The sequence below is a fragment of the Ursus maritimus genome, unplaced genomic scaffold (assembly GCF_017311325.1).
Source record: "Ursus maritimus isolate PB19 unplaced genomic scaffold, ASM1731132v1 scaffold_26, whole genome shotgun sequence".
Lineage (NCBI taxonomy): Eukaryota > Metazoa > Chordata > Mammalia > Carnivora > Ursidae > Ursus > Ursus maritimus.
Genome location: NW_024425119.1, coordinates 7,629,197 through 7,656,861, shown reverse-complemented (window position 1 = coordinate 7,656,861; position 27,665 = coordinate 7,629,197). Strand labels below are relative to the sequence as shown.

The following is a 27,665-nucleotide window of genomic DNA, read 5'->3' as shown; positions in this document are numbered from 1 at the left end:
TTAAAAGAAGAATAGGCAGCCGGAAAGAAGGAAGGGGAGGAATGAGCACATCCAGGAAGTGGAAAGTCTCCAGGAAAGCAGTATAGCCAGCCATCTCAAAGCAATGAGGAAACCACGTGAGTGGGTGTCTCTGTTTCCAGCTGGGAAGCTGTGGGAAGCGATGGCCGGGTGGTGAATGTCCGGCAGAGGCTTCTGAGCCGGGTCCAATGGCGTAGGAGGTGACATGTACAAGGTGTTGCTTTGGAGGTCAGTATCGAAGCAGGTGGAAGAGAAATCAAAGTAGGAGGGACTGGGAAGAGAGAGAATTGCCAAGAAGCTTCCTCTCTAATTCAGGTGGGGGAGTTCTGTGGCCTTGGCTAAGGATGGTGCCATTCTCATGAAAACCAAGAAGATTGTTAAATAACAAAAATTCAACTGAGTGAATTGTAGAGATCTAATTGGCTTTATTAATGGATTAATGAATTGGGCAGCATCCTATCTAGCTAGTAAAGGGGAGCTCCGAAGGGCTACAGAGAAGGAAAGGTTTGTTTGTTTGTTTGTTTGTTTGTTTGTTTGTTTTAAGAGTTTATTTATTTATTTGAGAGAGAGAGCATGGGGGGAGCGGTGGGCAGAGGGACAAGCAAACTCCCCTCTGAGCAGGGCTCCATCCCAGGACCCTGAGATCATGACCTGAACTAAAGTCAACGCTTAAGCTTCACTGACAGAGCCACCTGGGTACCCCAGAAAAGGAAAGGTTCTTAAAGATAGAGAGGAAGTGGAGAAAAGGAAATTATTAGCAATGAATTCAGTGTTTTAGGCAAGATCACCCTCCTAAGGGAAACAGAAGGGGTCCATCAGTAAACTTCCTGGTGCTGATCCGGAAATTCCCATGTTGACTGGTTAAAGGTCACATTTCTGGGGGTTGAAACTACAGTTAGGTTAGGTATTAAGTCTCGGTTTACTGACTCATTGTCTTAACCTAAGTGACACCATTTTGGACCTGTCGCTTTCGTTTTAACAAGATGAAACAGAAAAACACTTTCAAAGGGAGGCATGGCTATCACAGGTAACTGACGGGAAACCAGGGATTGAAGTAGAGGGAAAAAAAAAATCCTGACTCTCTGGTTTAGAAATTGGGGGAGTCAGGAGAATGAAACTGCCCTCCTCAGAAGGAAAATCAAATCCTAGAAACAGAACAAAAGCACTGACACAAAAGAGGAGAATTTTTAGAAAGGAGCACATTGTTCCAGCCTCACAGGCAATCAAAGAAATGCAAATTAAAACAACAATAATATTTTTCAACTATCAAATTAGCAAAAAAAGAAAGAGAGGAAGGAAGGAAGGAAGGAAGGAAGGAAGGAAGGAAGGAAGGAAGGAGAAAGAGAGAGAGAAAGAAAGCAAGAAAGCAAGAAAGCAAGAAAGCAAGAAAGCAAGAAAGCAAGAAAGCAAGAAAGAAAGAAAGAAAGAAAGAAAGAAAGAAAGAAAGAAAAAAGAAAGAGTTAAATAATACTACTCCGTGCTGGCGAGGGTGCTAGTGGAAAAGGCACCGGATGGAACCTTTCTAGAAGCAATCTTGCAGTATATACTATCTATTATTAAAAGTTTATATCCTTGGGGCACCCGGGTGGCTCAGTTGGTTAAGCGTCTGCCTTCGGCTCAAGTCATGGTCACAGGGTCCTGGGATTGAGCCCCTCATCGGGCTCCCTGCTCAGTAGGGAGTCTGTTTCTCCTTCTCACTCTGCCTGCCTCTTCCCTGCTTGCACGCTCTCTCTCTGTCAAATAAATGAATAAAATATTTAAAAAAAATAAAATTGAATGTTTATATCCTTAATTTCATTTCTAGAATGTTATCCTTAAAACAATAATTTAAAAATGCAAACCAAATGTAACAAAAATAATAGTGTTGTCAATAGGGTGCAACATTAGACAAAAAGATAATGTCTATATATTAGGGTATATTAATTTGATGGAATATTAGGTTGGCACCAAAATAACCCAAATAATGTTTTTTCTTTCTTCCTATTTAACCCATCCCCCCACCCACTACCCCTCTGATAACCATCAGTTTGTTCTCTATAATTAAGAGTCTGTTTCTTGTTTTGTCTCTCTCTCTTATTTTTTCCCCTTTGCTGGTTTGTTTTGTTTCTGAAATTCCACCTATGAGTGAATTCATGTGATGTTTGTCTTTCTCTGACTGATTTATTTCACTTAACATTATACTCTCTAGCTCCATCCATGTTGCTGCAAATGGCCACATTTCATTCTTTTTTATGGCTGAATAATATTCCATTGTGTATATATGCCACACCCTCTTTATCCATTCGTCTATCCACGGACCCTTGGGCTGCTTCCATATCTTGGCTACTGTAAATAATGCTACAATGAACATAGGGGTGCATGTAATCCCTTTGAATTAGTGTTCTTGCGTTCCTTGGGTAAATACCTAGGAATGCAATTCCTGGGTCATAGGGTAGCTCTATTTTTAATGTTTTGAGGAACCTCCATACTGTTTTCCACAGTGGCTGCACCAGTTTGCATTCCCACCAACAGTGCAAGAGGGCTCTTCTTCCTCCACACCCTCACCAACACTTGCTGTTTCTTGTGCTTTTGATGTTTGGTTTAGCCATTCCGACGGGTGTGAGGTGACAACGCACTGTAGTTTTGATTTGCATTCATCTGCGTTTCCCTGATGATGACTGATGTTGAACAACTTTTCATGTGTCTGTTGGTATATCTGTATGTCTTCTTTGGAGAAATGTCTCTTCATGTCTGTTGTCCCTTTTTAGGGAGGATTATCTGTGTTTTGGGTGTTGAGTTGTATCAGTTCTTTATATATTTTGGATACTAACCCTTAATTGGACATGTCATTTACAAACACCTTCCCCCATTCCATAGGTTGCCCTTTAGTTTTGTGGATGGTTTCCTTCACTGGGCAGAAGTTTTTTATTTTGATGTAGTCCCAATAGTTTATTTTTGCTTTTACTTCCCTTGCCTCAGGAGACATTTTTGAAAGAAGTTGCTACGGCTGATGTCACAGAAGTTACCGCCTGTGCTCTCTTCTAGGATTTTTATGGTTTCAGGTCTCACATTTAGGTCTTCAAGCCATTTTGCGTTTATTTTTGTGTATGGCATAAGAAAGTGGTCCAGTGTCATTCTTTTGCGTGTTGCTGTCCAGTTTTCCCAGCACCGTTTGTTGAAGAGACTGCCTTTTTCTCATTGGATATTCTTGCCTTCTTTGTCAAAGATTAATAGACCATACAATTGTGAGTTCATTTCTGGGTTTTCTATTCTGTTCTATTGATCTACGTGTCTATTTTTATGCCAGTACCATACTGTTTTGATTACTAATGCTTTGTAACATAACTTGCAGTCTGGAATTGTGATGCCTCTGGCTTTGCTTTTCTTTTTCAAGATTGCTCTGGTTATTCGGGGTCTTTCATGGTTCCATACAAATTTTAGGATTGTTTGTTCTAGTTCTGTGAAAACTGCTGTTGGTATTTTGATAGGGATTGCATTAAATCTGCAGATTGCTTTGGGTAATACAGACATTTTAGTAATATTTGTTCTTCTCATCCGCGAGTGTGGAATGTTTTTTCCAATTCTTTGTGTCATCTTCAATTTCTTTATCAGTGTTTATATTTTTCAGAGTACAGGTCTTTCACCTTTTTGGTTAGGTTTATTCCTAGGTATCTTATTATTTTTGGTGCAATTATATTAAAACAATTTTAATGAAAAGGAAAATATTCATAATAAGACATTTTAAAAGTTGCGTTAGAGTAGTCTTTACTTTTTAGTTTTGAATTACAAAATTTACAGACTCAACACTTCCCTTTTCCCTTGCCTACCCTTCTGATATTACGGTAAACAATTTGGTATTGATTCCTCCGTACATTTTTCTTTGCTCGAGCAAACATATATTCATACCCATTGAATTTTTAAATTACAGTGGGATTATATTGGGGTGCCTGGGTGGCTCCGTTGGTTAAGCATCTTAGGTTTCAGCTCAGGTCATGATCACATGGGTCATGGGATTGAGCCCCGCATTGGGCTCCACGCTCAGCACGGAGTCTGCTTGAAGATTTTCTCCCTCTGCCCCTCCCCGCACTCTCTCTTTCTCTCTCAAATAAATAAATCTTTAAAATGAGATTAGATTAACATACACGTACTCTTTTCACTTAAAATATGCTTGACATCCTTCTAAGCATATACATGTGAAGCTTCGTCATTCTTTGTTTTATTTAAATTATGAGAGCTAATCTTTTTATTCCCTTGATTTGTTAAATAAAATTTTTTATTTCAATATAACTGTAAGAAATGATACAGAAATCTCGAGTACCCTTTACCCGGGCCACCCCAATGGTAACTTGCAAAACTGTAGACTATCACGACCAAGATATTGGCAACAACACAGTCAAGATACAGAACATTTCTAACACCACAAGGATGTTGCCCTTTTCTAGCCATGTCTCCTTCCCTCCCTTAAGCTCTGGTAATCACGAATCTGTTCTCCATTTCTACAATCTGTCATTTCAAGTATGTTATATAGATGGAATTATACAGTATGTTACCTTTTGGGATTGACTTTTTTTTTCAGGTTGCTGTATGTATCTATAGTTCATTCTTATTACTGCCAAAAAGTATTCCATGATATACATATAGTCAGTCACCCACTGAAGGACATTTGGGTTGTTTCTAGTTGTGGGCTATTATGAGTAAATCTGCTATAAACAACTGTATACAAATTTCTGGGTCAACATGAATCTTCATTTCATTTCTCTGGGATAAATGCCTAGGAGTGCAATTGCTGGGTTGTTGCTTGTTTAGTTCTTAAGAAACTGCCAAACTTTCTTCCAGAATGGCTGTACCATTATATATTCCCACCAACAATGCCAGAGTAAACCAGTTTCTCTTCATCTTCACCAGCATTTAGTATTGTTACTATTTTTTTATTTTGGCCATTCTGATAGGTGTGTAGTGATATCTCATTGTGGTGCTGATTCGCATTTCTCTAATATCTAATGATATTGAATACCTTTTCATGTGTCTTTTGCCATCTCTATATCCTCTTTGGTAAAATATCTGTTCATATCTTTTGCCCATTTTCTAATTGGATTGGGGTTTTATTTTTTTTTTGTCTTTGGGGTTTTTTTGGTATTGAGTTTTCAGAATTGTTTACACATTCAAGGTACTAGTCCTTTGTTGGATAGGTAGTTTGCATATATTTTCTTACATTCTATAAATTGTCTTTTCCTCTTCTTGGTAGACTTTTGCAGAGCAAAGTTTTTAATTTTGATGAAGACCAATTTATGCATGTTTCCTTTTAGGGATTGTGCTTTTGGTATCAAGTTCAAGAGCTCTTTGCCCAGCCTAAGTCCTGAAATTTCTCTTGTATGGGTTATACTTTTCCATTGAAGTTCATAGTCCATTTTGAGTTAGTTTTTAGATGAGGTGTGATACTTAGGTCAAGGGTTTATTGTTGCTGATGATTGTTTTTACCTATGGATTTCCAATTATCCTAGCACTATTTATTGAAAAGGCTATTTTTCCTTCAATGCACCTTTGAAAAAAAAAAAAAGTCTGTTGGATATATTTATGAGGATCTATTTATGGGTTCTCTATTTTGCTCCATTGAACTATGTGTCTACCCCTCCACCAATACCACATAATTTTGATTACTTTCATTATATAATAAGTCTTGAAAGCAGATAGACTTGAGTTCTCCTACTTTAGTCTTCTTTTTCAAAATTGGTTTAGTTCTTTGAGTTCTTTGGCTTCGCCTATAAATTCTTTAATAATCTTACTTATATCTAAAAAAATATCTTGCTGGGACTTTGATAGCAATTGTGTTAAACCTGTATACCAATTTAGGGAGAACTGACAACTTTACAACGTTGAGTCTTCCGCTTATGAATATGGAATGTCTCTCCATTTATTTAGATCTTCTTTGACTACTTTCGTCAGTATTGTGTAGTTTTTAGCACACAAATCCTGTGCGTGTTTGTTGTATTTACGTAAGTATTTTTTTAGTATGGCATTACGTTTTAATTTCTGTGTGTACACATTCATTGCTAGTATATAGGAAAACAATAGATTTTTGTATGTTTCTCTTATAACTAAACTCACAAGTTGAGTCTAAGAGGTTTATTAAATATAGGTTCTTTAAGATTTTCTGTATAAATAACCATGTCATTTGCAAATAGAAAAAAATTTATTCCTTTTTTTCTAATCAGTATTTCTTGCATATCCTTTTCTTGCCTTATTGCACTGGCTAAGAGTTGCAGTACTGTGTTGAATACAGGTAGTAAAGCAGATATCTTTGCTCTGTTCTTGATCTTAGGGGAAAGCATTCAGTCTTTCATTATTAAGTATAATGTCAGTTGTAAGATTTTTTTTAGATGCTCTTTAAATTTTCACTCAATATGGGACACCCAAGTGGCTCAGTTGGTTAAGCGCCTGAATTGATTTTGGCTCAGGTCATGATCTCAGGGTTGTGAGATGCAGCCCTGCATCGGGCTCCACTCTGGGCATGGAGCCTGCTTAAGATCCTCTCTCCTCCTCTCCCTCTGCTCCCCTCACTCCCTCCCTGCTCTCTAAAAAATAAACAAATAAAATCTTTAAAAAATTTTTTTTTCACACCATTTGATGTACTTTTCTTTGTCTCTTGAGACTTCATTGTTGACCCACAGAATACCGAAAAGTTGTTGTTTTCAAGTGTTTGGAAATTTTCCTGTTAAATTTCTGTTGTTGATTTCTGGTTTGATTCCATGTGGTCAGAGAACACACTGCACTATTTCAATTCTTTTAAATTTGTTAAGGTTTAGGGCGCCTGGGTGACTAAGTGCATTAAATGTCTGCCTTCAGCTCAGGTCATGATCCTGGAGTCCTGGGATTGAGCCCCACAACGGGCTCCCTGCTCAGTGGGGAGTCTGTTTCTCCCTCTGCCCCTCACCGCACTCGTGCTCTCTCTCTCTCTCAAATAAATAAATAAATAAATAAATAAAATCTTTTAAAAAATTTATTGAGGTTTGTTTTATAGCTTAAGATATGGACCATCTTGGTATATGTTCTGTGGACATTTGAAAATGATGTACATTCTGCTGCTGTAGAGTGTTCTATAAATGTCAATTAGATCCTGTTGATCGATGGTGATGTTGAGTTCTTCTATACCTTTGCTGATTTTCTGGGTAGTTGTTTTGTCAGTTGTTGGGAGAGGGGTGTTGAAGACTCTATCAATGTGGATTTGTCTATTTCTGCTTTTAGTTCTCAGTTTTCCTTCACGTATTTTGCAGACCTGCTGTTTGGTGCATACCCATTTAGAATTACTCTGTCTTCTTGAGGGATTAACAGTGTCATTATTATATAATGTCCTTCTCTGACTCTGGTAGTTTTTTTGCTCTGACGTTGACTTTATCTGATATTAATAAATCCATTCTTGCTTTTCTTTGATTAATGCTTGCATGGCATATCGTTTTTTCCACCCTTTTACTTGTCAACCTGCCTGCATCATTATAGTTGAAGTGAGTTTCTTATAGACAACATATTGTTGGGTTTTGCTTTTTAATCTACTCTGTCAAATCTTTGTTTTTAATTGGTATATTTAGACCATTTATATTTAATGTAATTATTGACAAGTTAGAGCTTAAGTCTGCTTGTTCTATTTTCTGTTTTCTTTTTTACAGCTTTCTATGGTTTACTTAAATGTCTTTTTTTTTTTTAAGTGTTTTTTTTTTAAGATTTTATTTATTTATTTGACAGAGAGAGAGACAGCCAGAGAGAGAGGGAACACAAGCAGGGGGAGTAGGAGAAGAAGAAGCAGGCTCCCAGTGGAGGAGCCTGATGCGGGGCTCGATCCCATAATGCCAGGATCACGCCCAGAGCCGAAGGCAGACGCTTAAAGACTGAGCCACCCAGGCACCCCTAAATGTCTTTTTTTTTAAATTTTTATTTTTATTTAAGAAATCTCTACACCCAGGGTGGGGCTTGAACTCACAACCCTGAGATCAAGAATCACATGCTCTTCTGACTGAGCCAACCAGGCACCACTTGAACATCTTTTTGTAACACATTTTTTAAAGAATAGTTTTAGATTTACAGAAATATTATGAAAATGGTAGAGTTTCCACATACTCTATACTGAATTTCTCCTCTTATTAGCATCTTACATTAGTATTGAACATTTTTTATAAGTAATAAATCAATATTAACACATTGTTATTAACTAGGCCATACTCAGATTTCCTTAGTTTTTATCTAATGTTCCTTTTTCACCCCAAGATCCTATCTAGGAGTCCATCTTACATTCAGTTGTCATGTCTCTTTTGTCTCTCCTTGGGTGTGATAGTTTCTCAGACTTTCCTTGTTTTTGTTGACTTTGACAATTTTTGAGGAGTACTGGTCAGTTATTATTATTTTTAAGATTTTATTTATTTATTTGACAGAGAGACAGCCAGCGCAAGAGGGAACACAAGCAGGGGGAGTGGGAGAGGAAGAAGCAGGCTCACAGCGGAGGAGCCTGATGCGGGGCTCGATCCCAGAATGCCGGGATCACGCCCTGAGCCGAAGGAGATGCTTAACGACTGTGCCACCCAGGCACCCCAAGGTCAGTTATTTTGTAGAATGCCTTTCTGCTGGGGGGATTGGTCTAATGTTTTTCTCTTGATTAGACTGGGTTTATGGGTTTTTGAACGGAAGATCACAGAGATAAAGTGCCATTTTCATTACATATCAAGGGTACATACCACCCACATGACTTATGAGTGTTGTTGATTTTGATCACCTGATGAGGTAGGTTCTTCACCATTCTCCACTGCAAAGTTATTCTTACTCCCCTTTCCATACTGTACTCTTTGGAAAATAATAACTATGCACAACCCACACTTAAAGAGTGAGGAATTATGCTTCACCTTCTTGAGGGCAGATTATCTACATAAATTATTTGGAATTCTACATAGGAGATTTGTCTCTTTTCCCCATTTATTTATTTTTTCAATCAGTTATTATATCAGTATAGACTCATAAATATTTATTTTATACTTTGGGATGTAAACATTTTAAAATGTATTTTAGAATCCATTTTAACTTACCTCTGGTAATTTTGAGTGTATCTCTTTATACATTTTTAGTGAGTACTGTGGGTACTACTTTATATGTGTATATAACCTATCATAGTCTACTCTTGTTATATTACCTTACCTGCCTTTACATTCTTTTAACCTCCCCATTTATTATTTTATTTTAAAGATTTTATTTATTTATTTATTATTTATTTATTTATTTATTTGAGAGAGAGAGCACAAGTGGGGGGCAGAGGGAGAGGGAGAAGTAGACTCCCCACCCAGCAGGAAGCTAGAGAGTTCTCTCCAGAACCCACCGTGTTGACACCCTAATCTTGAACTTCTCACCTGCAGTACTGTGAAAACATAAATTTCCATTGTTTGAGCCACCTAGTTTACGGTATTTTGCTATGGCAGCCCAAGCTGACTCATACATATGTCTACTTCATTTTCCTGAAAGCACTCATTTTTTTATTACCTGAATAATTTTCCATCGTCGTACCATAGTTCAAGTCTGTCCTCATTAATGGATATTCAGGTTGAATTTTATTCTTTCATATTATAAGCCATGTGTATAACAACATCCTTTCACAGATTTCATGAAATAGTCTCAATTTTATTTCTGTCAAGTAAATTTTCCAGTGTAGCTATTACTACATAAAAGAGTTGTAATTTTATATTTGTTAAACTTTGGCAGATTACTTTTAAAATTTTGTCTAATAATTGATTGTCCCATCATGATAAAATGTTATGAGGGAGTAAGATAAAGGGTAACACAGCATGATATCATATCACCTATGTAAAAATATATCGATTATATTTTCCACACTAAACAAAGCCTGGAAGGAAATAAATCTCTGAATGGTGGAAGTATGCTTGCACTTGATTTTCTTCTTTATTCTGTTTTGCATTTGCCAAATATTCTGTAATGAGTATGTAATACTTTTTAAATCTGGAGAAAAAAACAGTAACATCAATAAAATTTGCATAAAGGAAGTAATGTATTGGAAGGTGCAAATTAATAAAGCGTCAAATCTTAGAGCAGATGCCATTTGAGAAAAATTTGTGTAACGGAAAGATATCTAAAGATGAAGCTAACCTGGTGCACCAGTTTCACTTCTAGGAATTTATCTTACAGAGACATTTGCATATATGTCCAGAGATACACAGTTTGATTCACTGTTTGTGACAGCAATAAACTGAAAACAGCCTAAATGTACGACAATATGGGTTAGTCAAATAAATCATGGTATGATTATGAAAAACAACTATGCAGTCACTGAAAAGAAATGAGGTAGAAATATAGATAGACAGATATAGATTTATAAACACACATACACATATGAATATAGAACAACCTTCAAAATATCTGTCTAATTTAAAAGAAAGAAAGCAAGGTTAGAACCATTATCTGAATGTCTATTTTGTTTTCCACTATATTATATCCCCAGCACCTAACGTAGAACATTGCCAGGCACTTGTAAGCACTCAATGTAGACATGTACATATACACACACATGTATATGATGAATTTATTATTTTATGTAAGAAAAGAGGGGACTGTATACACATATGCATAGATCATCTCCTGAAGGAAACACAAAAACTGGTTAAAAGTTGAAGATTTATTATCACTTATAATAAATGAGACAATAGGCTCAAAATGGAGTCACTTATGCTAATCCCCACATCTACAAACAAAGACTTTCCCAGGAATGTAATCTTTAACCGGTCAGTCTGGAATTACCTGGTCAGTACTAGTGAGGAAGTCTGCCTGATACACCCTGTCTGTCCCCCTTAGGAAGGTGACCTTGCCTGAAACATGCACTCTTTGCTAATAAACTTCCTTTTCCCAGCCCCTTCTCTGCCTTTAAAACCTTTCATTTTCTACAGCTCCTTGGAATCCCTTTCTATTTGCTGGATAGGATGCTGCCCAATTCATGAACCATTGGATAAAGCCAATTAGATCTTCAAATTTATGGAGTTGAATTCTGTTTTTTTTTTTTTTTTCCACAGATTTGGTAGAAGTGGTGGGATTGAAGGAAACTTCTGATAGCATTCAGGGACAATGAGAAACACAGGCTTGGCACTTGTGAACCCTTTTGAGTTGTGTATTTCTCACCATTTCCAAGGGCTATGGGTAAGTCCATCTTGGTTCTGAGTTCCACACTCTTTGCATCAAGCTCCTGATCTAATTAGCTTTCCAGTCAGTTCCTCATTTGTCTGGAATCACTAGTTCCTTGTTGGGAACTGGTGGTAATTTGGCTCACAGTTCACCATTTTTTTTGGAAAACCCGGTCCTTGGTTCCATCCCCAGATTCCAAACTGGGAATTGCTAGCAATTTAGTCTGCAATTCCTCATATACTTGGAATTTCCCTAGATTCCAATATAGGAACTGCTATTTGGAATCAGCCCACAGTCCTCATTTTGGGGGGTTGGCTAGTACAGTCCTTTCTCCAAACCCCAGTTTCAAGTTGGGAATTGCTGGTGGTGCACACAGAGCCTTATGTTGGCCACAGTAACATCTCTCGGTTACTGCTGGTGTGTTAAGATGCACATGTTGGTTTGTTTTGTGTAGATAAAGGCTATTGCTACTCAGAAGTAGCTGCAAAATTTTGGGGCACAAGTTGAGCATTTAAAAGCTGTCAGAGCACTTACCACCTAACTCAAAGACTCCCACATCAGTATAAGTTGGTCATGAAATGGCTTAGATTGACATTAGGTCACCCACCAGTCATCAAGATTGAGATACACTGTAAAAGATCACACAGTTTCCAACCCAGCATCTCATCCCCTTTAGGCTCAAGAGACCCAAAGGCTTAGCTTAAAAGATAAATAAATAACGATAAAGATGGGATCCTTAAATTCTAAAAAATTAAGCATGTCACCTTCCAGCACACATGCTTGTTTGTCTAATTTAGGTTGTTTTTTGTAATTTTTGGGTCATTTTTGTAGATATTTATGGCTTCTGGACCATAGGACGTTCACTCTCACCCCTTTTATTCAACATAGTACTGGAAGTCCAAGCCACAGCAATTAGACAACATAAAGAAATAAAAGGCACCCAAATTGGTAAGGAAGAAGTAAAACTACATGCAGATGACATGATACTATATATAGAAAACCCTAAAGACTCCACCAAAAAAACACTAGAACTGATGAATGAATTCAGCAGAGTTGTAGGATACAAAATCAATGTACAGAAATCTGTCGCTTTCCTATACACTAATAAAGCAGCTGAAAATGAAGTTAAGAAAACAATCCCATTTACAATTGCACAAAGCCAATAAAATATCTAAGAATAAACTTAACCGAAGACGTGAAAGACCTGTATTCTGAAAGCTCTAAAACACTGATGAAAAAAATTCAAGATGATGCAAAGAAATGGAAAGACATTCCATGCTCAGTTGGAAGAAAAAATATTTTTTAAATGTCTATACTAGGGCACCTGGCTGGCTCAGTCGGGACAGCATGCAACTCTTGATGTTGGGGTCATGAGTTCGAGCCCCACGTTAGGTATAGAGATTACTTAATAATTAAATAAAATTACAACAAAAATTTTTTTGATAAAATAAAATGTCTATACCACCCAAAGCAATCTATAAATGTAATGCAATCTCTACCAAAAAACCAACAGCAAGTTTTACAGAGCTAGAACAAACAATCCTAAAATTTGTATGAAACCACAAAAGACCTCAAATAGCCAAAGAAATCTTGAAAAAGAAAAACAAAACTAGAGGTATCACAGTTCCAGATTTCAAGTTATATTACAAAGTCATAGTAATTATAACAGTATGGTACTGGCATAAAAATAAACACATAGATCAGTGGAATAGAACAGAAAACCCAGAAATAAACCACAATTATATCATCAATTAGGTGGCTTAGTCAGTCGAGCACCTGTCTTTGGCTCAGGTCATGATCCCAGGGTCCTGGGATTGAGTCTCACATCAGGCTCCTTGCTCAGCAGGGAGCTTGCTTCTCCCTCTGCCTTCTGCTCGCCCTGCTTGTGCTCTCTCTCTTTCCAACAAATAAATAAATAAATAAAATCTTAAAAAAAAAAAAAGACCTAAATGTGAGACTTGAAACCATAAAAACCCTTTTCTCCCCCAAATTTTAATTTAAATTCTTGTTAACATATAGTGTAATATTGGTTTCAGGAGTAGAATTTAGTGATTCATCACTTACGTATGACACCCAGTGCTCATCATAACAAGTGCTCTCCTTAATAGCCATCACACATTTAGTCCATCTCCCACACACCATGAAACCATAAAAATCCTTGAAGAGAGCACAGGCAGTAATCTCTCTGACATTGGCCATAGCAACATTTTTCTAAAGATGTCTCCTGAGGCAAGGGAAGTTAAATAAACTACTGGGATGACATCAAAATAAAAAGGTTCTGCACAGCAAAGGAAACAATCAACAAAACTGAAAGACAACCTATGGGATGGGAGAAGGTATTTGCAAATGACATATCTGATAAAGGATTAGTATCCAAAATATATAAAGAACTGATACAACTCAACACCCAAATAACAAATAATTCAATTAAAAAATGGGCAGAAGACATGAACAGGCATTGCTCCAAAGAAGACAAACTGATGGCCAACAGACACATGAAAAGATGCTCGACTTCGCTCATTAGGGAAACGCAGATGAATGCAAATCAAAACTACAGTGCGTTGTCACCTCACACCCGTCAGAATGGCTAAATCAAACATCAAAAACACAAGCAACAACAAGTGTTGGTGAGGATGTAGAGGAAGAGGAACTGTCTTGCAGTGTTAGTGGGAATGCAACTGGTGCAGCCACTGTGGAAAACAGTATGGAGGTTCCTCAAAACATTAAAAATAGAAGTACCTTATGATCCAGGAATTGCACTCCTAGGTATTTACCCCCAAAATACAAGAATACAGGGTGCGTGCCTAGCTCAGTTAGAAGAGCATGCAACTCTTGATCTCAGTGTCATGCATGCACCCCTATGTTTACTGCAGCATTATTTACAGTAGCCAAGATATGGCAGCAGCCGAAGTGTCCACCGATAGATGAATGGATAGAAAAGAGGTGGTATATGTATCATGGAATACCATTGAGCCACAATAAAGAATGAAATCTTGCCATTTGTAACAACATGGATGGAGCTAGAGAGTATTATGTTAAGCAAAATAAGGCAGTCAGAGAAAGGCAAACACCATATGATCTCACTCATAAGTGGAATTTAAGAAACCAAACAAGCAAAGAAAAAAAGAGAGAGAGAGAGAGAAACCAAGAAGTAAGCTCTTAACTATAGAGAACAAACTGATGGTTACCAGCGGGGAGGGGTTGGGGGGATGGAGAAAATAGGGGATGGGGATTAAAGAGTACACTTATCATGATAAGAAAAAAAAAAGTTTTCAAAATTCCAAAATACCTTCGTTAAAAGATTCACTGCAAAAAAGCAAATGAAAAAGTAAAGATGCAAGCAGTACCTAAAACAAAAGAGTGTAAGACTGACGAAACTCCTACTGCTCCCCTCTGTCCTTCTTTACGTGAGTATTCATTCTAGTAATCCTCCACCTGGATTGTCTTTCCGCTCTGAAGAGACTGCGAGACTGTAAACAAAAGTCTGCTGTGTGAGTGACCTTATGGACACCCCCATCCTATCCTCAAAAGACAGCCTGTGTCTGGACCCCTCCCAGAGTTGATGGGACTCTATGGGGTTTTTTGGTAAACTGCTATGTGATTCCCTTCAAGCAGCCAAGGGAAAACTAAAATTAAAGCTAATGGAAAACTTTGCCAAATTCTGGCAGGTACCCGAGCTGCATACAGATGGGATCCGGGAAAAACTGGCAGAACCCACCTCAAGGTGAGAACTCCTACCAGACTCAGCTCTTCTGTATCTCTGACTGTAGTACCAAGGAAAAAATAAAGTATCTTTTGCAAATACTGCCAAGAATATTTACTGTTTGTCCCAGCTGAACACTGACAAAATATTTAAAAGGATTTCTCTTTTTTTTTTTAAAGATTTTATTTATTTATTTGAGAGAGAGAGCGAGCAAGTGAGCATGTGCTGGGGGAGGGGTAGAGGGACAAGCAGACTCCCTGCTGAGCACAGAGACATGTTTCTGGGACCCCGATATCACGACCTGAGCTGAAATCAGATGCTTAACTGATCCAGCCACCCAGGCGCTCCTAACATGATTTCTTTTCAGTGTTTCAGCCTTCTCCCTTATGCTAAAATGAAACTTCGTGTCCAGAGAGCGTGGGGGAGCAATTTGAAGATAATGTGATTAGATGGCCAGATGGGCTTCTCGCTATCATTTAGGCTACAACCCAATTTCTTGGGGAATTAAAAGCAGCTGCCTTTACCTTCTCTAGAAACAGTTCAAAATCCACCCATTCTTTTATCAATCCCCAAACCTTCCCTATTTATCTCAAAAGGCTTGTAAGTACTATAAAACTTTTTGGCCTTAGGAAACAAAAAACCTTCTTGGGGGAACTTGCATTCTTTTCCTGTGCCTTTGAGATGTAAACATTCTACATACGTACTCTGTAAACTTTAGGGAGGTAATTCTTATCAGAAGAAAAACAAAAGGGGGAGAAATGTTATTTGGGACTTGGGCAAATGAAAAATATTGTCTCACCACTAATATTAATAAAAAGCTTTAGCCATCTGAGCAGGTAATCTTAACCTTTTCCAACTGTTCTTTATAAGCTAGTAAGTTTTGCATTATCACACCCATCTCATGGCCGTAATTCAAAATTGAGAACTCTAAGGTCTCTGCATCTGTATGTATGTTTCCATGTGTCTGTATATATATGTGTGTATTACAGATGTGTGGCGTCTACCTCCAGATGGTATTGTCAAAATTAATTTGTGGAAGAACTCTATTTAATTGGGCTAAAGAAAATTAAGTACCTGTATGAATTATATATTCCTAAAATTCTTAGAAATGTAGTAAAACTGAAACCAAACACTTTTCAGGTTCATATGATCTGAGGTAATCCTTAGCAATTAAAAGCTAGTTTACATTTGTTGATTTAATTAAAATAGACATGTCTTTATAATTATCAACATTAAAAACAATGCAGACCTGGCGCTTGGGTGGCTCAGTCAGTAAGTGTTTGCCTTCGGCTCAGGTCATCCTCTCGGAGTCCTGGGATAGAGCCCCGAGTTCGTGGGTGGGCGGGGGAATCACTGCTCGGCGGGAGCCTGCTTCTCCCTCTCCCTCTCCCCGCTCATGCTTCCTCTCTCGTTCTCTCTCTCCCAGATAAATAAATAAAATCTTTTTAAAATAATTTAAAAATTAAAAATTAAAAAATTAAAAACAGAGCAGACACAAAACTCTTATTCTACCTGGGTTAACCAGTCAAATAAGTTCCTGTTATCTCTGTTAAAAAAAAACTGTCCACAAGAAAAAAATAACTTGGTATGATGAAATTTTTCTAATTAATCTAAAAATAATTGTTGAGAGCAAGTAAATTTAATAGATATAATTGAGAGAAAAGTTTTTAGGGGAATTTTTGATGATTTCCCCAAATCTTTTTAGTAACCTGAAACTTCAAAGTTTTGCTAAGTTACATGACGGCTAGTCTAAGTACCTGGACCATTTCTAAATAAGATAAAATACTGAAACATTAATTACTGAACATAGGTTTACCTACTTTTGGCTTCCTTTTATAGAGGCACTAAAGATATTTGCATCTGTTAGTAAACCATGTTTCGTGCCACATTTAAAAAACTACTATGAGAAAGCATATGTTTTGGGACACCTGGGTGGCTCAGTCGGTTAAGCGTCCACTTTCAGCTCAGGTCATGATCCTGGGGCCCTGGGATCGAGGCCCACATCAGGCACCCTGTTCAGTGGGGAGTCTGCTTCTCCCTCTGCCTCTGCCCCTCCCCCCACTTGTGCTCTCTCTCTCTCAAATAAATAAATAAATAAAATCTTTATTAAAAAAAGAAAGCGTATGTTTCTACAAATTATAAAATGTATTTATACATTTGCCGAGCTACAGAATGCTAATGCAAAGAACAGCTCACAGTTGCTTACTCCATAGTTTCCGCTAGAAATGAAAGGTTTCTAGGGGCTAAAAAAAGTCTAATACATGTAATTTAAACTACTTGAAGTAATAAGGGAAACATCTCCATATGCAAGGAAAATAGGATGTGAGTTTTTGGTAAAACAAGTTATGGTAGTGGCGCCTGGGTGGCTCAGTCAGTTAAGCATCTGACTCTTGATTTCAGCTCAGGTTTTGATGTCAGGGTCATGAGTTCAGGCCCCGTGACTTAAAAATAAAAGTATGGTAAAAGAAAAGTGGAAATGAGGGGGGGCGCCTGGGTGGCACAGCGGTTAAGCGTCTGCCTTCAGCTCAGGGCGTGATCCTGGCGTTCTGGGATCGAGCCCCACATCAGGCTCCTCTGCTATGAGCCTGCTTCTTCCTCTTCCACTCCCCCTGCTTGTGTTCCCTCTCTCACTGGCTGTCTCTATCTCTGTCAAATAAATAAATAAAATCTTAAAAAATAAATAAATAAAATAAAATACTGTGTTTTGGGGCACCTGGGTGGCTCAGTCAGTTGAGTGTCTGACTTTTGATTTCAGCTCAGGGTCATGATCTCAAGACTGTGAAATTGAGCCCAGCTCTGCACTGAGTGTGGAGCCTGCTTGAGGTTCTCTCTCTCCCTCTCCCTCTGTCTCTCAGCCCTTGCTCATGCTTTCTCTCAAAAAAATAAAATAAAGGGGCACCTGGGTGGCTCATTCGTTAAGTGTCTGCCTTCAGCTCAGGTCATGATCCCAGGGTCCCGGGATCGAGCCCCGCATTGGTCTCCCTACTCAGTGGGAAGCCTGCTTCTTCCTCTCCCACTCCCTCTGCTTGTGTTCCCTCTCTCGCTGTGTCTCTCTCTGTCAAGTAAATAAAATCTTTAAAAAATTAAAAAATAAATTAAAAAATAAAATAAAATAAAATGTTGTGTTTCACAGAAATAACCAAATTTCCTTGTCAATTTCATTATAATGAACTGCCATCAGATCTTTAATACTGAGCATTTTTTTTAGAAGTTTTCTGTCATTTATAGACACTTCATGTTTTACTGAGATGCTTTTGCAAAAGTTCCTACAAAAGTGCTCCATCAAGAAGATTCTTTGAAAGGGCTCTGGCAAAAGGTTTCTGATAACTTTAAGATTAAAAAAAAATGAACTAAGTAAGAATTTACAGAATTAATGGGAAAAAAACTGGATTTAAGTAAGAATTAATAACATGGGGTGCCTGGGTGGCTCAGTCGTTAAGCATCTGCCTTCGGCTCAGGGTGTGATCCCAGAGTCCTGGGATCGAGCCCCGCATAGGGCTCCCTGCTCCACTGGGAGCCTGCTTCTTCCACTCCCCCTGCTTGTGCTCTCTCTCTCGCTGGCTGTCTGTCTCTGTCAAATAAAATAAATAAAATCTTAAAAAAAAAAAAAGAATTAATAACATGGGACTTAATGAGCTGAGGAGGATTATAATTTTTATGACTTCTTGCTTGAAACATTGCTGGTTTTTTAATGTTTTATTTTTCCAGATTGAGGAAACTTTTTCTCTTAAACCATTTATGACTTATAACAAGTTAGTAAAGTATGCCTCTGTAACCAAAGATGAAACATTTACTTTGTCTCCCTACCTGATCCCTCCAAAATTTGAAAATTCTTGAGTATTCTTTTTATGACAAAATAGTTATTTACACAAGTTCAATGAGAATATATTCTCCTTGTAACAGGACACAAATGGAAACATTGGTTATATTACCAAGGCTTTGACTGGAATGTTCTATTTAAGAGAGATGGGCATAGATTCAGATATGACTGGTTTGAAGAAATAAGGTTGACTTTATGGAGCCAGTAAAGCTCCCTGGAAAAACTGACCTGGTACCTTGTTCATAAGTTTCCAGCAAAGCAGTCTTTAAAAAAAAATGTTTATATGGTCAATCACTATTCTTGTTGCACTTATGTAAATAATCAGACCAAGTTTGATGCAAAGGAATTAGTTTTATTGTGATTATCTTTGATAAAAATGGGGATAACCATAGAGACAAAAATAATGTTTGCACCTTTGTCCATATTCCATTCTAATCCTGTGAATTGTCTTTGAGGTTTTCATATATACCTGTATCCTGGACTGGGTCCTGAATTCTTCTAGTTTCCTCAAATATCTGGCTGCAACTCTCCAAACTAACATTTCCAATTTTCTTTCCTCCTTTTGATTGGGAGTCACTAAGAGCAAAGACTGCCTTTCAATCTCCTTGGATGGAAATAAATCAGGTCTTCTTCGTTACCCAGATGACAGCCAAACTTCAGGGACCTGAGCTTTGGGGACATGTCTTACAGCTGAGGAAGTCTCCACCTGCCACCTGGCCCTGTGCACCTCAACATCTTTGATCTGGAGACCTCAAAATCAAATTCCCTAAGAAGAGAAGTAGCTGACATTAAGATAAATTGCTTCCACCCAAGAAGCTGGATCAAGACTTCATACTTGAACTGAACATGAAACGCTTTCTTCCTCTCTTTCTTTCCTCTACTCTGGCGTAGGCTTGGAACAGTAACACCATCACCTGGGTCTCCCAGGTCATTGCTAAGGGGGGTAACCTTTCAGGCAGCTAGATTTGTCATCAAAAATTTTGATGTGTCCATGATGCTAGAGACCCCTTGGTCCATTTCCCTGTCTATGGTTAACAGTGCCTGGGAAAGGGACACAAGGCAAGGGTAATCAGAAGAAAACCACCTGTGTGGTCTACAGAACCTTAAATTTTACCAGTCTCCATGACTGTCACCTTTCCAGTCCTGAACCACAGACTCAAACAGGAATTACCAGGAGGCATTCCTNATTCAAAATTAGCTTGGTAGGTCAGTGTTCCCCTGGCTAGTATTAAATGCAAATGAAACTATGAGCAGGAACGTCTTAACTCTTGAAAGTATTGCAGAATCCACTCCTAAAATAATAGCTACCCGACAAAAATCCTTAGACTCTCTTATTATCAAGTTATTCTTGATAATAAGACAGACTTTAATTCTCTCTTAGCTGAGCAAGGAAGTGTCTGCCGTGGCCAGCACCTGCTGAGCCTGGATGAACACTTCTGGGGAAGTTGAAACTCAGTTATGTAAGATCACTGAGCAAGCCACTTGGCTTAAAAAGGTGACTCTTTTAATGGGGTCTTTCTTTGACTTATTTGATTTTTATTGGTCTGGGTCTTAGGGATCATGACTCAAAGTGCACTTCAAACATTGGTAATTTTCCTGCTTGTAATAATCATAGTAGTCTCCCTGGTGCACTGTATCTTCTCAAAGGCTTTATTTTGTTTTTTTAAGGTTTTATTTATTTATTTGAGAGAGACAGAGAGAAGGCATGAGCAGGGGGAGGGGCAGAGGGAAAGGGAGAGGCAGACTCCCCGCTGAGTGGGGAGGGCAACCCAAGCCGGGGCTCAATCCCAGGACCCGAGGACCATGACTTGAGCCGAAGGCAGACCCTTAAGGGACTGAGCCACCCAGGTGCCCCCTCTCAAAGGCTTTAAATGCATGTTTGCTGCTGCTAACCACCGAGCAAATGGTCTCCCTAAGACTGGAACATCAGAAAAAGAACAAAAAGAACCACCAACTTAAAAATTGTAAACCTGAAGTTATAACCTGTGAATGTCCCAGAGATTAGGGGGAAGAAGTCACGACCTGTGAGTACCAGACAAAGAATCAACAGAAACTTCAAGAACGTCAGAGCAGTAGCTGGGAGTGGTGCTAAAGCCACCCTTAGTTTAGCTGAGAGCTGTGATCAAAAGAGGGGAACTGTGAAAAAAGAGCCAGCGGTACCAAAATGGAGTCAGTTATGCTAACCCCCACATCAGCAAACCGAGACTTAATACCTAACCTAATTGGAGTTTCAGCTTTTTCCAGGAACATAACCTTTAATGAGTCGATCTAGAATTACCTGGTCAGCACTAGTGAGAAGTCAGCCTGACAGACCCCCTTCTGTCCCCTTTGCTAATAAACTTCTTTTTCCCACCCCTTTTCTGCCTTTAAAAACCTTTCCTTTCTACAGCTCTTTGGAACTCTTTTCTATTTGCTAGACGGGATGTTGCCCAATTTACGAATCACTGAATGAAGCCAATTAGATCTTCAAATTTACTCAGCTGAATTTTGTTTTCAACACACTGGGTATCATTTGTATGGCTTTAAATGTTTACCATGTACCTGTGTTACTTTTTCAAATCATTTTAACTTTAAAATTAATAAAATTAAATAAAGTCTCAGCTGAAAGTCTGCTTATTTCAAGCAATTCAGCAGAATAAAATTCTAGAACAAGAAAATCACTTGCAGAGTTTGTGGGAGTGTTCTGACCTCTTCCCAGGGGTGAAAATTACATAATGGGCACCAGGAGCCCACAGGACAGGGGAGGACACAGGTTAGTTTGATCACAGGGTCCTATTTATTTATTTATTTATTAAAAAGATTTTATTTATTTAAGATAGAGCAAGAGTGGGAGAGCACAAGCATGGGGAAGGAGAAGCCAGCTCTCCACTGAGCAGGGAGCCCTACGCGGGGCTCGATCCCAGGACTCTGGGTTGACCTGAGCCAAAGGCAGCCCCTCAACAGACTGAGCCACTCAGGCGCTTCTCCTCTTTCAGTAGTTGTTTGAAAGAAAGGACATGGCAGGCAAAGGGCAGTTAAGCTGCTGATTTCTGCTTTGTGTCTTTATCAGAAAGAGATCAGGAATTGGGGGTTTTGTTAATTTTAGGGAATGGCATTGGGTCAATAAAGATCCAGCCCAATACCCCCGTGTTTCTCCATGTCCAAACATGAAGAGTGGACATGGCTGGGTGTCTGAATGGTCACTCTGGGGCCCAGCAAGAACCTCCTTGCCAAAAATGGAGGACTTTTCTCCCCCTGGACAGAGGCAGGAAGAAGAGACATCCATTTTCAACAAAGATGGTTTTCTATGCACTGTGGCCAATTCAGTTTTGATTGCACTGAGGATAACTTTCCACAGGAGAGCCTAGGCCTGAAAGTTGAAAGACCAAAGCTCTAGCCCCAGCTCTGCCTCTAACTGGGCACAAACTCAGGCCGGGGACTTCTTCTCCCTGGACTTCAGTTTCCTCACTAGTGAAGTCAGACTTGGACTAAAGCCGTATTTCCCAGACATCAACCATTCACACATCTTATAAATGATTTTCGCCAAATCTACCTATCTTATTAATGTAACATCTTGAAATGCGTACACTTTTTTAGATTAAATAAATCTATTTTAAAAGGAAAGTTTAGGAGCGCCTGGGCGGCTCAGTTGGTTAAGCATCTGCCTTCAGCTCAGGTCATGATCTTAGGGTCCTGGGATCAAGCCCCGCCCCTGAGGGCTCCCTGCTTGGAGGGGAGCCTGCTTCTCCCTCTCCCACTCCCCCTGTTTGTGTTCCCTCTCTAGCTCTCTCTGTCTGTCAAATAAATAAATAAAATCTTTAAAAAAAAAAAAGAGCATGAGGGCAAACCTTAATGTGACAGTAAAACTCCTTTACTGCAAAATATGTTCCTGAGAAGTATGGAGCTCTTAATTCTTTTTACTTTAAAAGCTAGGAAAAGGGGCGCCTGGGTGGCACAGCGGTTAAGTGTCTGCCTTCGGCTCAGGGCGTGATCCCCGCGTTCTGGGATCGAGCCCCACATCAGGCTCCTCCGCTATGAGCCTGCTTCTTCCTCTCCCACTCCCCCTGCTTGTGTTCCCTCTCTCGCTGGCTGTCTCTATCTCTGTCAAATAAATAAATAAAATACTTTAAAAAAATAAAATAAAAGCTAGGGAAAAAAATCATTCTGTTGCTTTTTAATGGAAATAAAAACATATCATCCTGGGTCTGTAGCAATAATATCCATGAAATTACGGGTTTTATGTGATAGTTATTTCCCTAATATCCGTTAAAATAAGGCCACAAACATTAAAATTCTGAAATTATAATAGTCACCGAAAGCCACTCCCTGGGCCACTCACAGTTGGCACAGGGAAACCCTGGACCGGGAGAGCGCCCCTGAGCCTGTCAACCAGACCCCTCTGGGATCTCAGAATTTACCAGGAGCCGGCCTCTGACACCAGGGATGTGTCTTCCTCCCTGGATGGGGAGCTGGGCCACCCTACCTTTAACCGGGAAGACGTGCCCGTACTCCAGAATCTTGAGCATGGAAGAATGTTTCCAGCTGAAGCCTTTGTTCTTCCCCGAGGAACCATGGCAGGGCAGCTCCGCTGTGTCTCCCGCCTTCCCCAGCACGACTTCTCTTCCCAGAGTGACCATGGGGAGCATTGCTAGGTGGAAAAAAAGGAGGTCAGGCCCCAAGGCTATCCCCCCACCCTTGTAGCTCCCAGTCAGCCCCTCCTCCCACCGGGACCCCAAGTCTGAGCACTCACCCAGCTGCAACACCAGGAGTAGGTGCCTAAAAGCAGCTCCTCGACTCATCGCGGCCTTGCTGAGGCAGGCAGGGACCTGGGCCTTCCCCGCACGAAGGGCACGGCCTGAGGGAGAGGCCAGTCATTAGTCAGCGGCATTTACTGGGCCTGGGGCACACAGGGAGACGGGCGGATGATCACAGTCGCACCCAGACCGCCAAGCCAGGAACCGAGCCGTGCAAACTGCTAAGCGGACGTCCACCTGGCCATGCTCCACAAGGCTGTGCCCAGGCCACAGTGGGTTCTCGAAGTGGAATCAGAAAAGGATTCACAGAGAAGGTGGCCAATTAGTGGGGACCGAGGCAGGGGGGCCAGGCCAGGCCATGAAGGTGCTTGCATGCCATGCTGCCCAGCCAGGCACCAGGGAGCCAGTAAAGGACTTCGTGTCAAGAAGGACACGGTTTGGTTGGCAGAAGGGCTCCCTTCGGCAGCTCAGGGGTGGGGGGGTGGGAGGGGGGAAGACAAGCTGAGGGAGGCCGAGCACAGGAGGCGAGGCGCACCAGGCCCGAACTCAGACCAGTCAGAACTAGGGAAATGTGGGAAAAGAGACTGTCCTGAGGGGCATGTCTGAGGGCGAATTCCCAGGACTTGGGGCCAGAAACACTGTGTGGGGTGAGGGAGAGAAAGAGCAGCGGGTAACTCCCTGCTCACTCTCAGACCAACCCGGTAAGGCCTCTGAGGGAAAGAAGGAAAATGCCGTTTCAGGGTTGGTTTCTGTGAGCTCCGGAGATGGTTGAGGCTGGGGCGGGGTGGTGGGGGGAGAGGAGGGGTGTCGAAAAGCTCGGAATGAACCTAGCACCATGGGCAGCATGAGGTTAGAGCAGTGATTCTCTCTCTCCTTTTTTTTAGATTTTATTTATTCATTTGAGAGAGAGAGAGAGCACAAGCAGAGAGGAGAGGCAGAGGGAGAGGGAGAAGCAGGATCCCCACTGAGCAGGGAGCCCGATGCTGGGTTCGATCCCGGGCCCCAGGACCCCGAGATCATGACCCCAGCCGAAGGCAGATGCCCAGCCGATTGAGCCACCCAGGTGCCCAGAGCATCGATTCTCAAAGTGTGCTCCTGGATCAGCAGCAGCTGAAAACTTGTTAGAAATGCAAATTCTCAGGCCTCACCCCAGACCTGCTGAATCAGAAACGGGGGGCAGGGCGGGGGGGGGGGGGGGGGGTGGGGTGGAAGAGACCCTGGATAACCTGTCATCCTTGATGGAAACAGACGCAGGCTCAAGCGTGCAAACCATGAGTTAGAGGGAAAGGCAGTGGGGGGGGGGGGGCACCCCACTGAGCCACAGCAGTGCATCAGGCAACCTGTCAGGTGGCAGGGCTGAGCTCCCAGCTGGGAGTCTGAAGAGGGCTCAGGGAGGGAGGGGGTGTGCGGGGGTGTGGGAAGGCATCGGAGGCCTGACTGAGAATCTTGACAGGGAGGCTAGAGGGTCAGGGCTTTGTTCTGCAGGCAACTGGGAGAACTGCTGAGTTTTGAGCAGAGACAGGACGTGGTCTGTGTAGAGCTTTAGGAAGAGGACCAGATGTCATGGAGGGAGTGGGGACTGGAGGAAGGCCACCAGATAATGTCTGGAAGGCAGGCAGGAACAGGGCTCATATCTTTGAGCTCCAGGGCCAGACTGTAAGCAGGCCTCAGAGGCGTGGCTGCCTTGGGGGACAGTGTCAGAGTGAACCTGGTCCAGAGCTTGGCAAGAGGAGATCCTGCGTCCAGAATTGTTCCTCTGTCCCCCAGCCCGGGCTTTGCTGCCTGAGCTCGGCAGCTACCTGCCCACTCGCACGGCACCTGTTGATGCCCTTGCGGGCATGTCCACCTTCTCTCTCACGGCAGTGATTTGGGTTCCCGCAGCTTGACCTCCTCTAGGATGAAGATGCTCCAGCCAGCTCTGCCGCCCCTGTGGGCCTGGCACCCGCTGGAGCGTTGAGAAGGGATTTGAGATGTGTTTGGTTAACTTCAACCAAACTGAATTGCATGGAGGAGGGAAATCGCTGACTTCTCTCTGTACTCAATGTAATAATTCTGTCACTGAAGTGGGTCGTTTAAGTGTGTGTCCACACCCAACCCTGGCCTGGATGGAGCCAAGTCACCCCAATCCATGTTGCCTATTTTTGTGCCCCCCCACCACCCCTTCCCACCCCTGGGCCACTCTCCAACCTCCCTGCCCTGCTCTCTACAAGGAGACTGACCTTTGCAGATTATATCAGCCAAGCTCCCTTGCCCCCCTGCGACCAGTTGGGGTTGGACAGTGGCAAGCACCCACGAGAGATGGGAGGGTCAGGGAAAGAGGTTGGGGTATTTTTCCTAACTCTCTTTCTACTCGGACGTACTTCCTGGCAGTAGGTATACTCCCTCCCCCTTCTTCTACCCACACCCCAACTGTAGCTCCTGTCAGGTGGTCCCTGACCCACAGCTCAAACCCTCATGGGGTTCCAGAAACATCATTTCACCCTTGCCCTTTCAGGACCCTGCCTACTGTGGTTCACAACTGTGTGCTGGCTGGTTCCCTCCTCACGCCTCTGGGAAAAAAGCCCTTTCTGCAGTCTCTTGACCCACCTGAGGCAGACTCTGTTTCCTGTTGGGCACTGACACATGATAGGGATGTAGTCCTCAGATGGGTGCTGGGGACATGGGCCTCCTAATGAGGTTGGGGATATATATATATATATATATATGCATCCCCAGTCACTCCACCTGCCTGAAAGAGGAATGTTCCAGGCCCTAACACAAGATAGGGGCTTGACAGAATTTTTTTTTTTTAGTTTATTTCTTTTTTCTTTTAAAGATTTTATTTATTTATTTGACGGGGGGGGCGGGGAGAGAGAGAGCACAAGCAAGGGGAGTGGCAGGCGGAGGGAGAGTGAGAAACAGGCTCCCTGCTTAGCAGGGAGCCCAATGTGGGACTTGATCCCAGAACCCTGAGATCATGACCTGAGCCGAAAGCAGACGCTTAACCAACTGAGCCACCCAGGTGCCCCAAGTTTATTTATTTTTTAAGTAATCTCTATACCCAAAGTGGGCCTCAAACACATGACCCGGAGATCAAGATTGCATGCTCTTCCGACTGAGCCAGCCAGACGTCCCTCACAGAATTTTTTTTAACCCAGGAAATAGGAAGTGACGAGATCAAGGTTTCCAGAAGTGGAAGATGGAGGCCGGTCACAGGGGCAGTTGTTTATGAGTCAGCATGGGGCATGGAGGTGCTGAGGGTCAGGCTAAGGGGAAAGAGTGCGGTATGGCCACTCTTACATCCGAGAGTGGTTCCCACTGCCTTGCAACCCAGACTCACTGCGTCCTTGGTGAGCGTAGAGTAAAGAGTCTCCATTTGAATTATCCCTTCCCTGGGGTCCAAATTCAGTATAGACGCCTGGGGAAGGCTAGGGACCTCCTTGACCCTCCCCCAAATGGTGGTCATTTCTTCTTGCTCACGCCATGATCCTGGGGTCTGTGCAGAGGGCTACTTCCCCACCTCCACCTCCTTGTACCACCCCAACTCACCCAGGGCTCAGCTTGGTGGAGGAGGCTATGGGTTTCCAGCTGCTGCTTGCTTTGGTGACTTGGGCTTCCGCTGCCGCCCCAGAGAGCAGGCTTTTGATCCCCACATCCTCATCCTCCCCAGAGGCGCTCTGCCCCAGTACAGTGGCATCCTGTACACCATAGCCCCCTGAGAGAGGCTGGGAGGGCTTGCTGGTCCCTCAGGTCCTGCACCCCACTCCCTTTCTCTCTCCTTGCGTCTCTGCTCACATCTGTGTATTTCTGTACCCATGCCTCCCCACACTGACGACTCCCATATTCAACTCCCCACATCTGTACCTCTCTTCCTCTTGGCCTCATGCGCCAGGAACCAATTTTGGCTCCCCTGGTCTTGCCCAGAGTGCCCCTTGCCCCTCCTCCTTTTTCATCTCCACCTCCAGCTGCCACTAAGCTCTAGCCCCTTCTTGCCAGTAAACAGGCATCCAGGCCTCTGGTGGGAACGCAGGCTTTCAACAAGCTTTGATGTGAAGGGAGCCTCCAGAGCGCAGCCTGGAGCCGCAGGAGGGTGCGAGGGAGATGTCTGCAGGGCGGACCAAGGGAAAAGGACAGATTCCAAGAAACTCACAGAGGCTCCAAGGGAGGCTGAGGGAGGCTGGAAGGGAGCAACCAGAGGAGGTCATTAAAGCCACAGCTACACTTCACACAATCCCTGATCCCACGCCAAGCCCAGGGTAGTACACACCGGGCA

General features: G+C 41.7%; 1 protein-coding gene across 2 annotated transcripts in view; it reads right to left on the bottom strand.

Moving 5' to 3' along the window:
• The window catches only part of CD4 (CD4 molecule), a 37,731-nt gene that overhangs the window by 7,779 nt on the left and 2,287 nt on the right, over positions 1–27,665 (bottom strand). For both annotated transcript variants that reach the window (XM_040642106.1, XM_040642107.1), the window contains exons 2-3: positions 23,410–23,514; positions 23,143–23,307 (exon numbers count right to left, since the gene is read on the bottom strand). In XM_040642106.1, coding sequence (XP_040498040.1) covers positions 23,143–23,307; positions 23,410–23,458 — 214 coding nt within the window. In that variant the 5' untranslated portion in view covers positions 23,459–23,514. The remainder of the gene's footprint in view (positions 1–23,142; positions 23,308–23,409; positions 23,515–27,665) is intronic.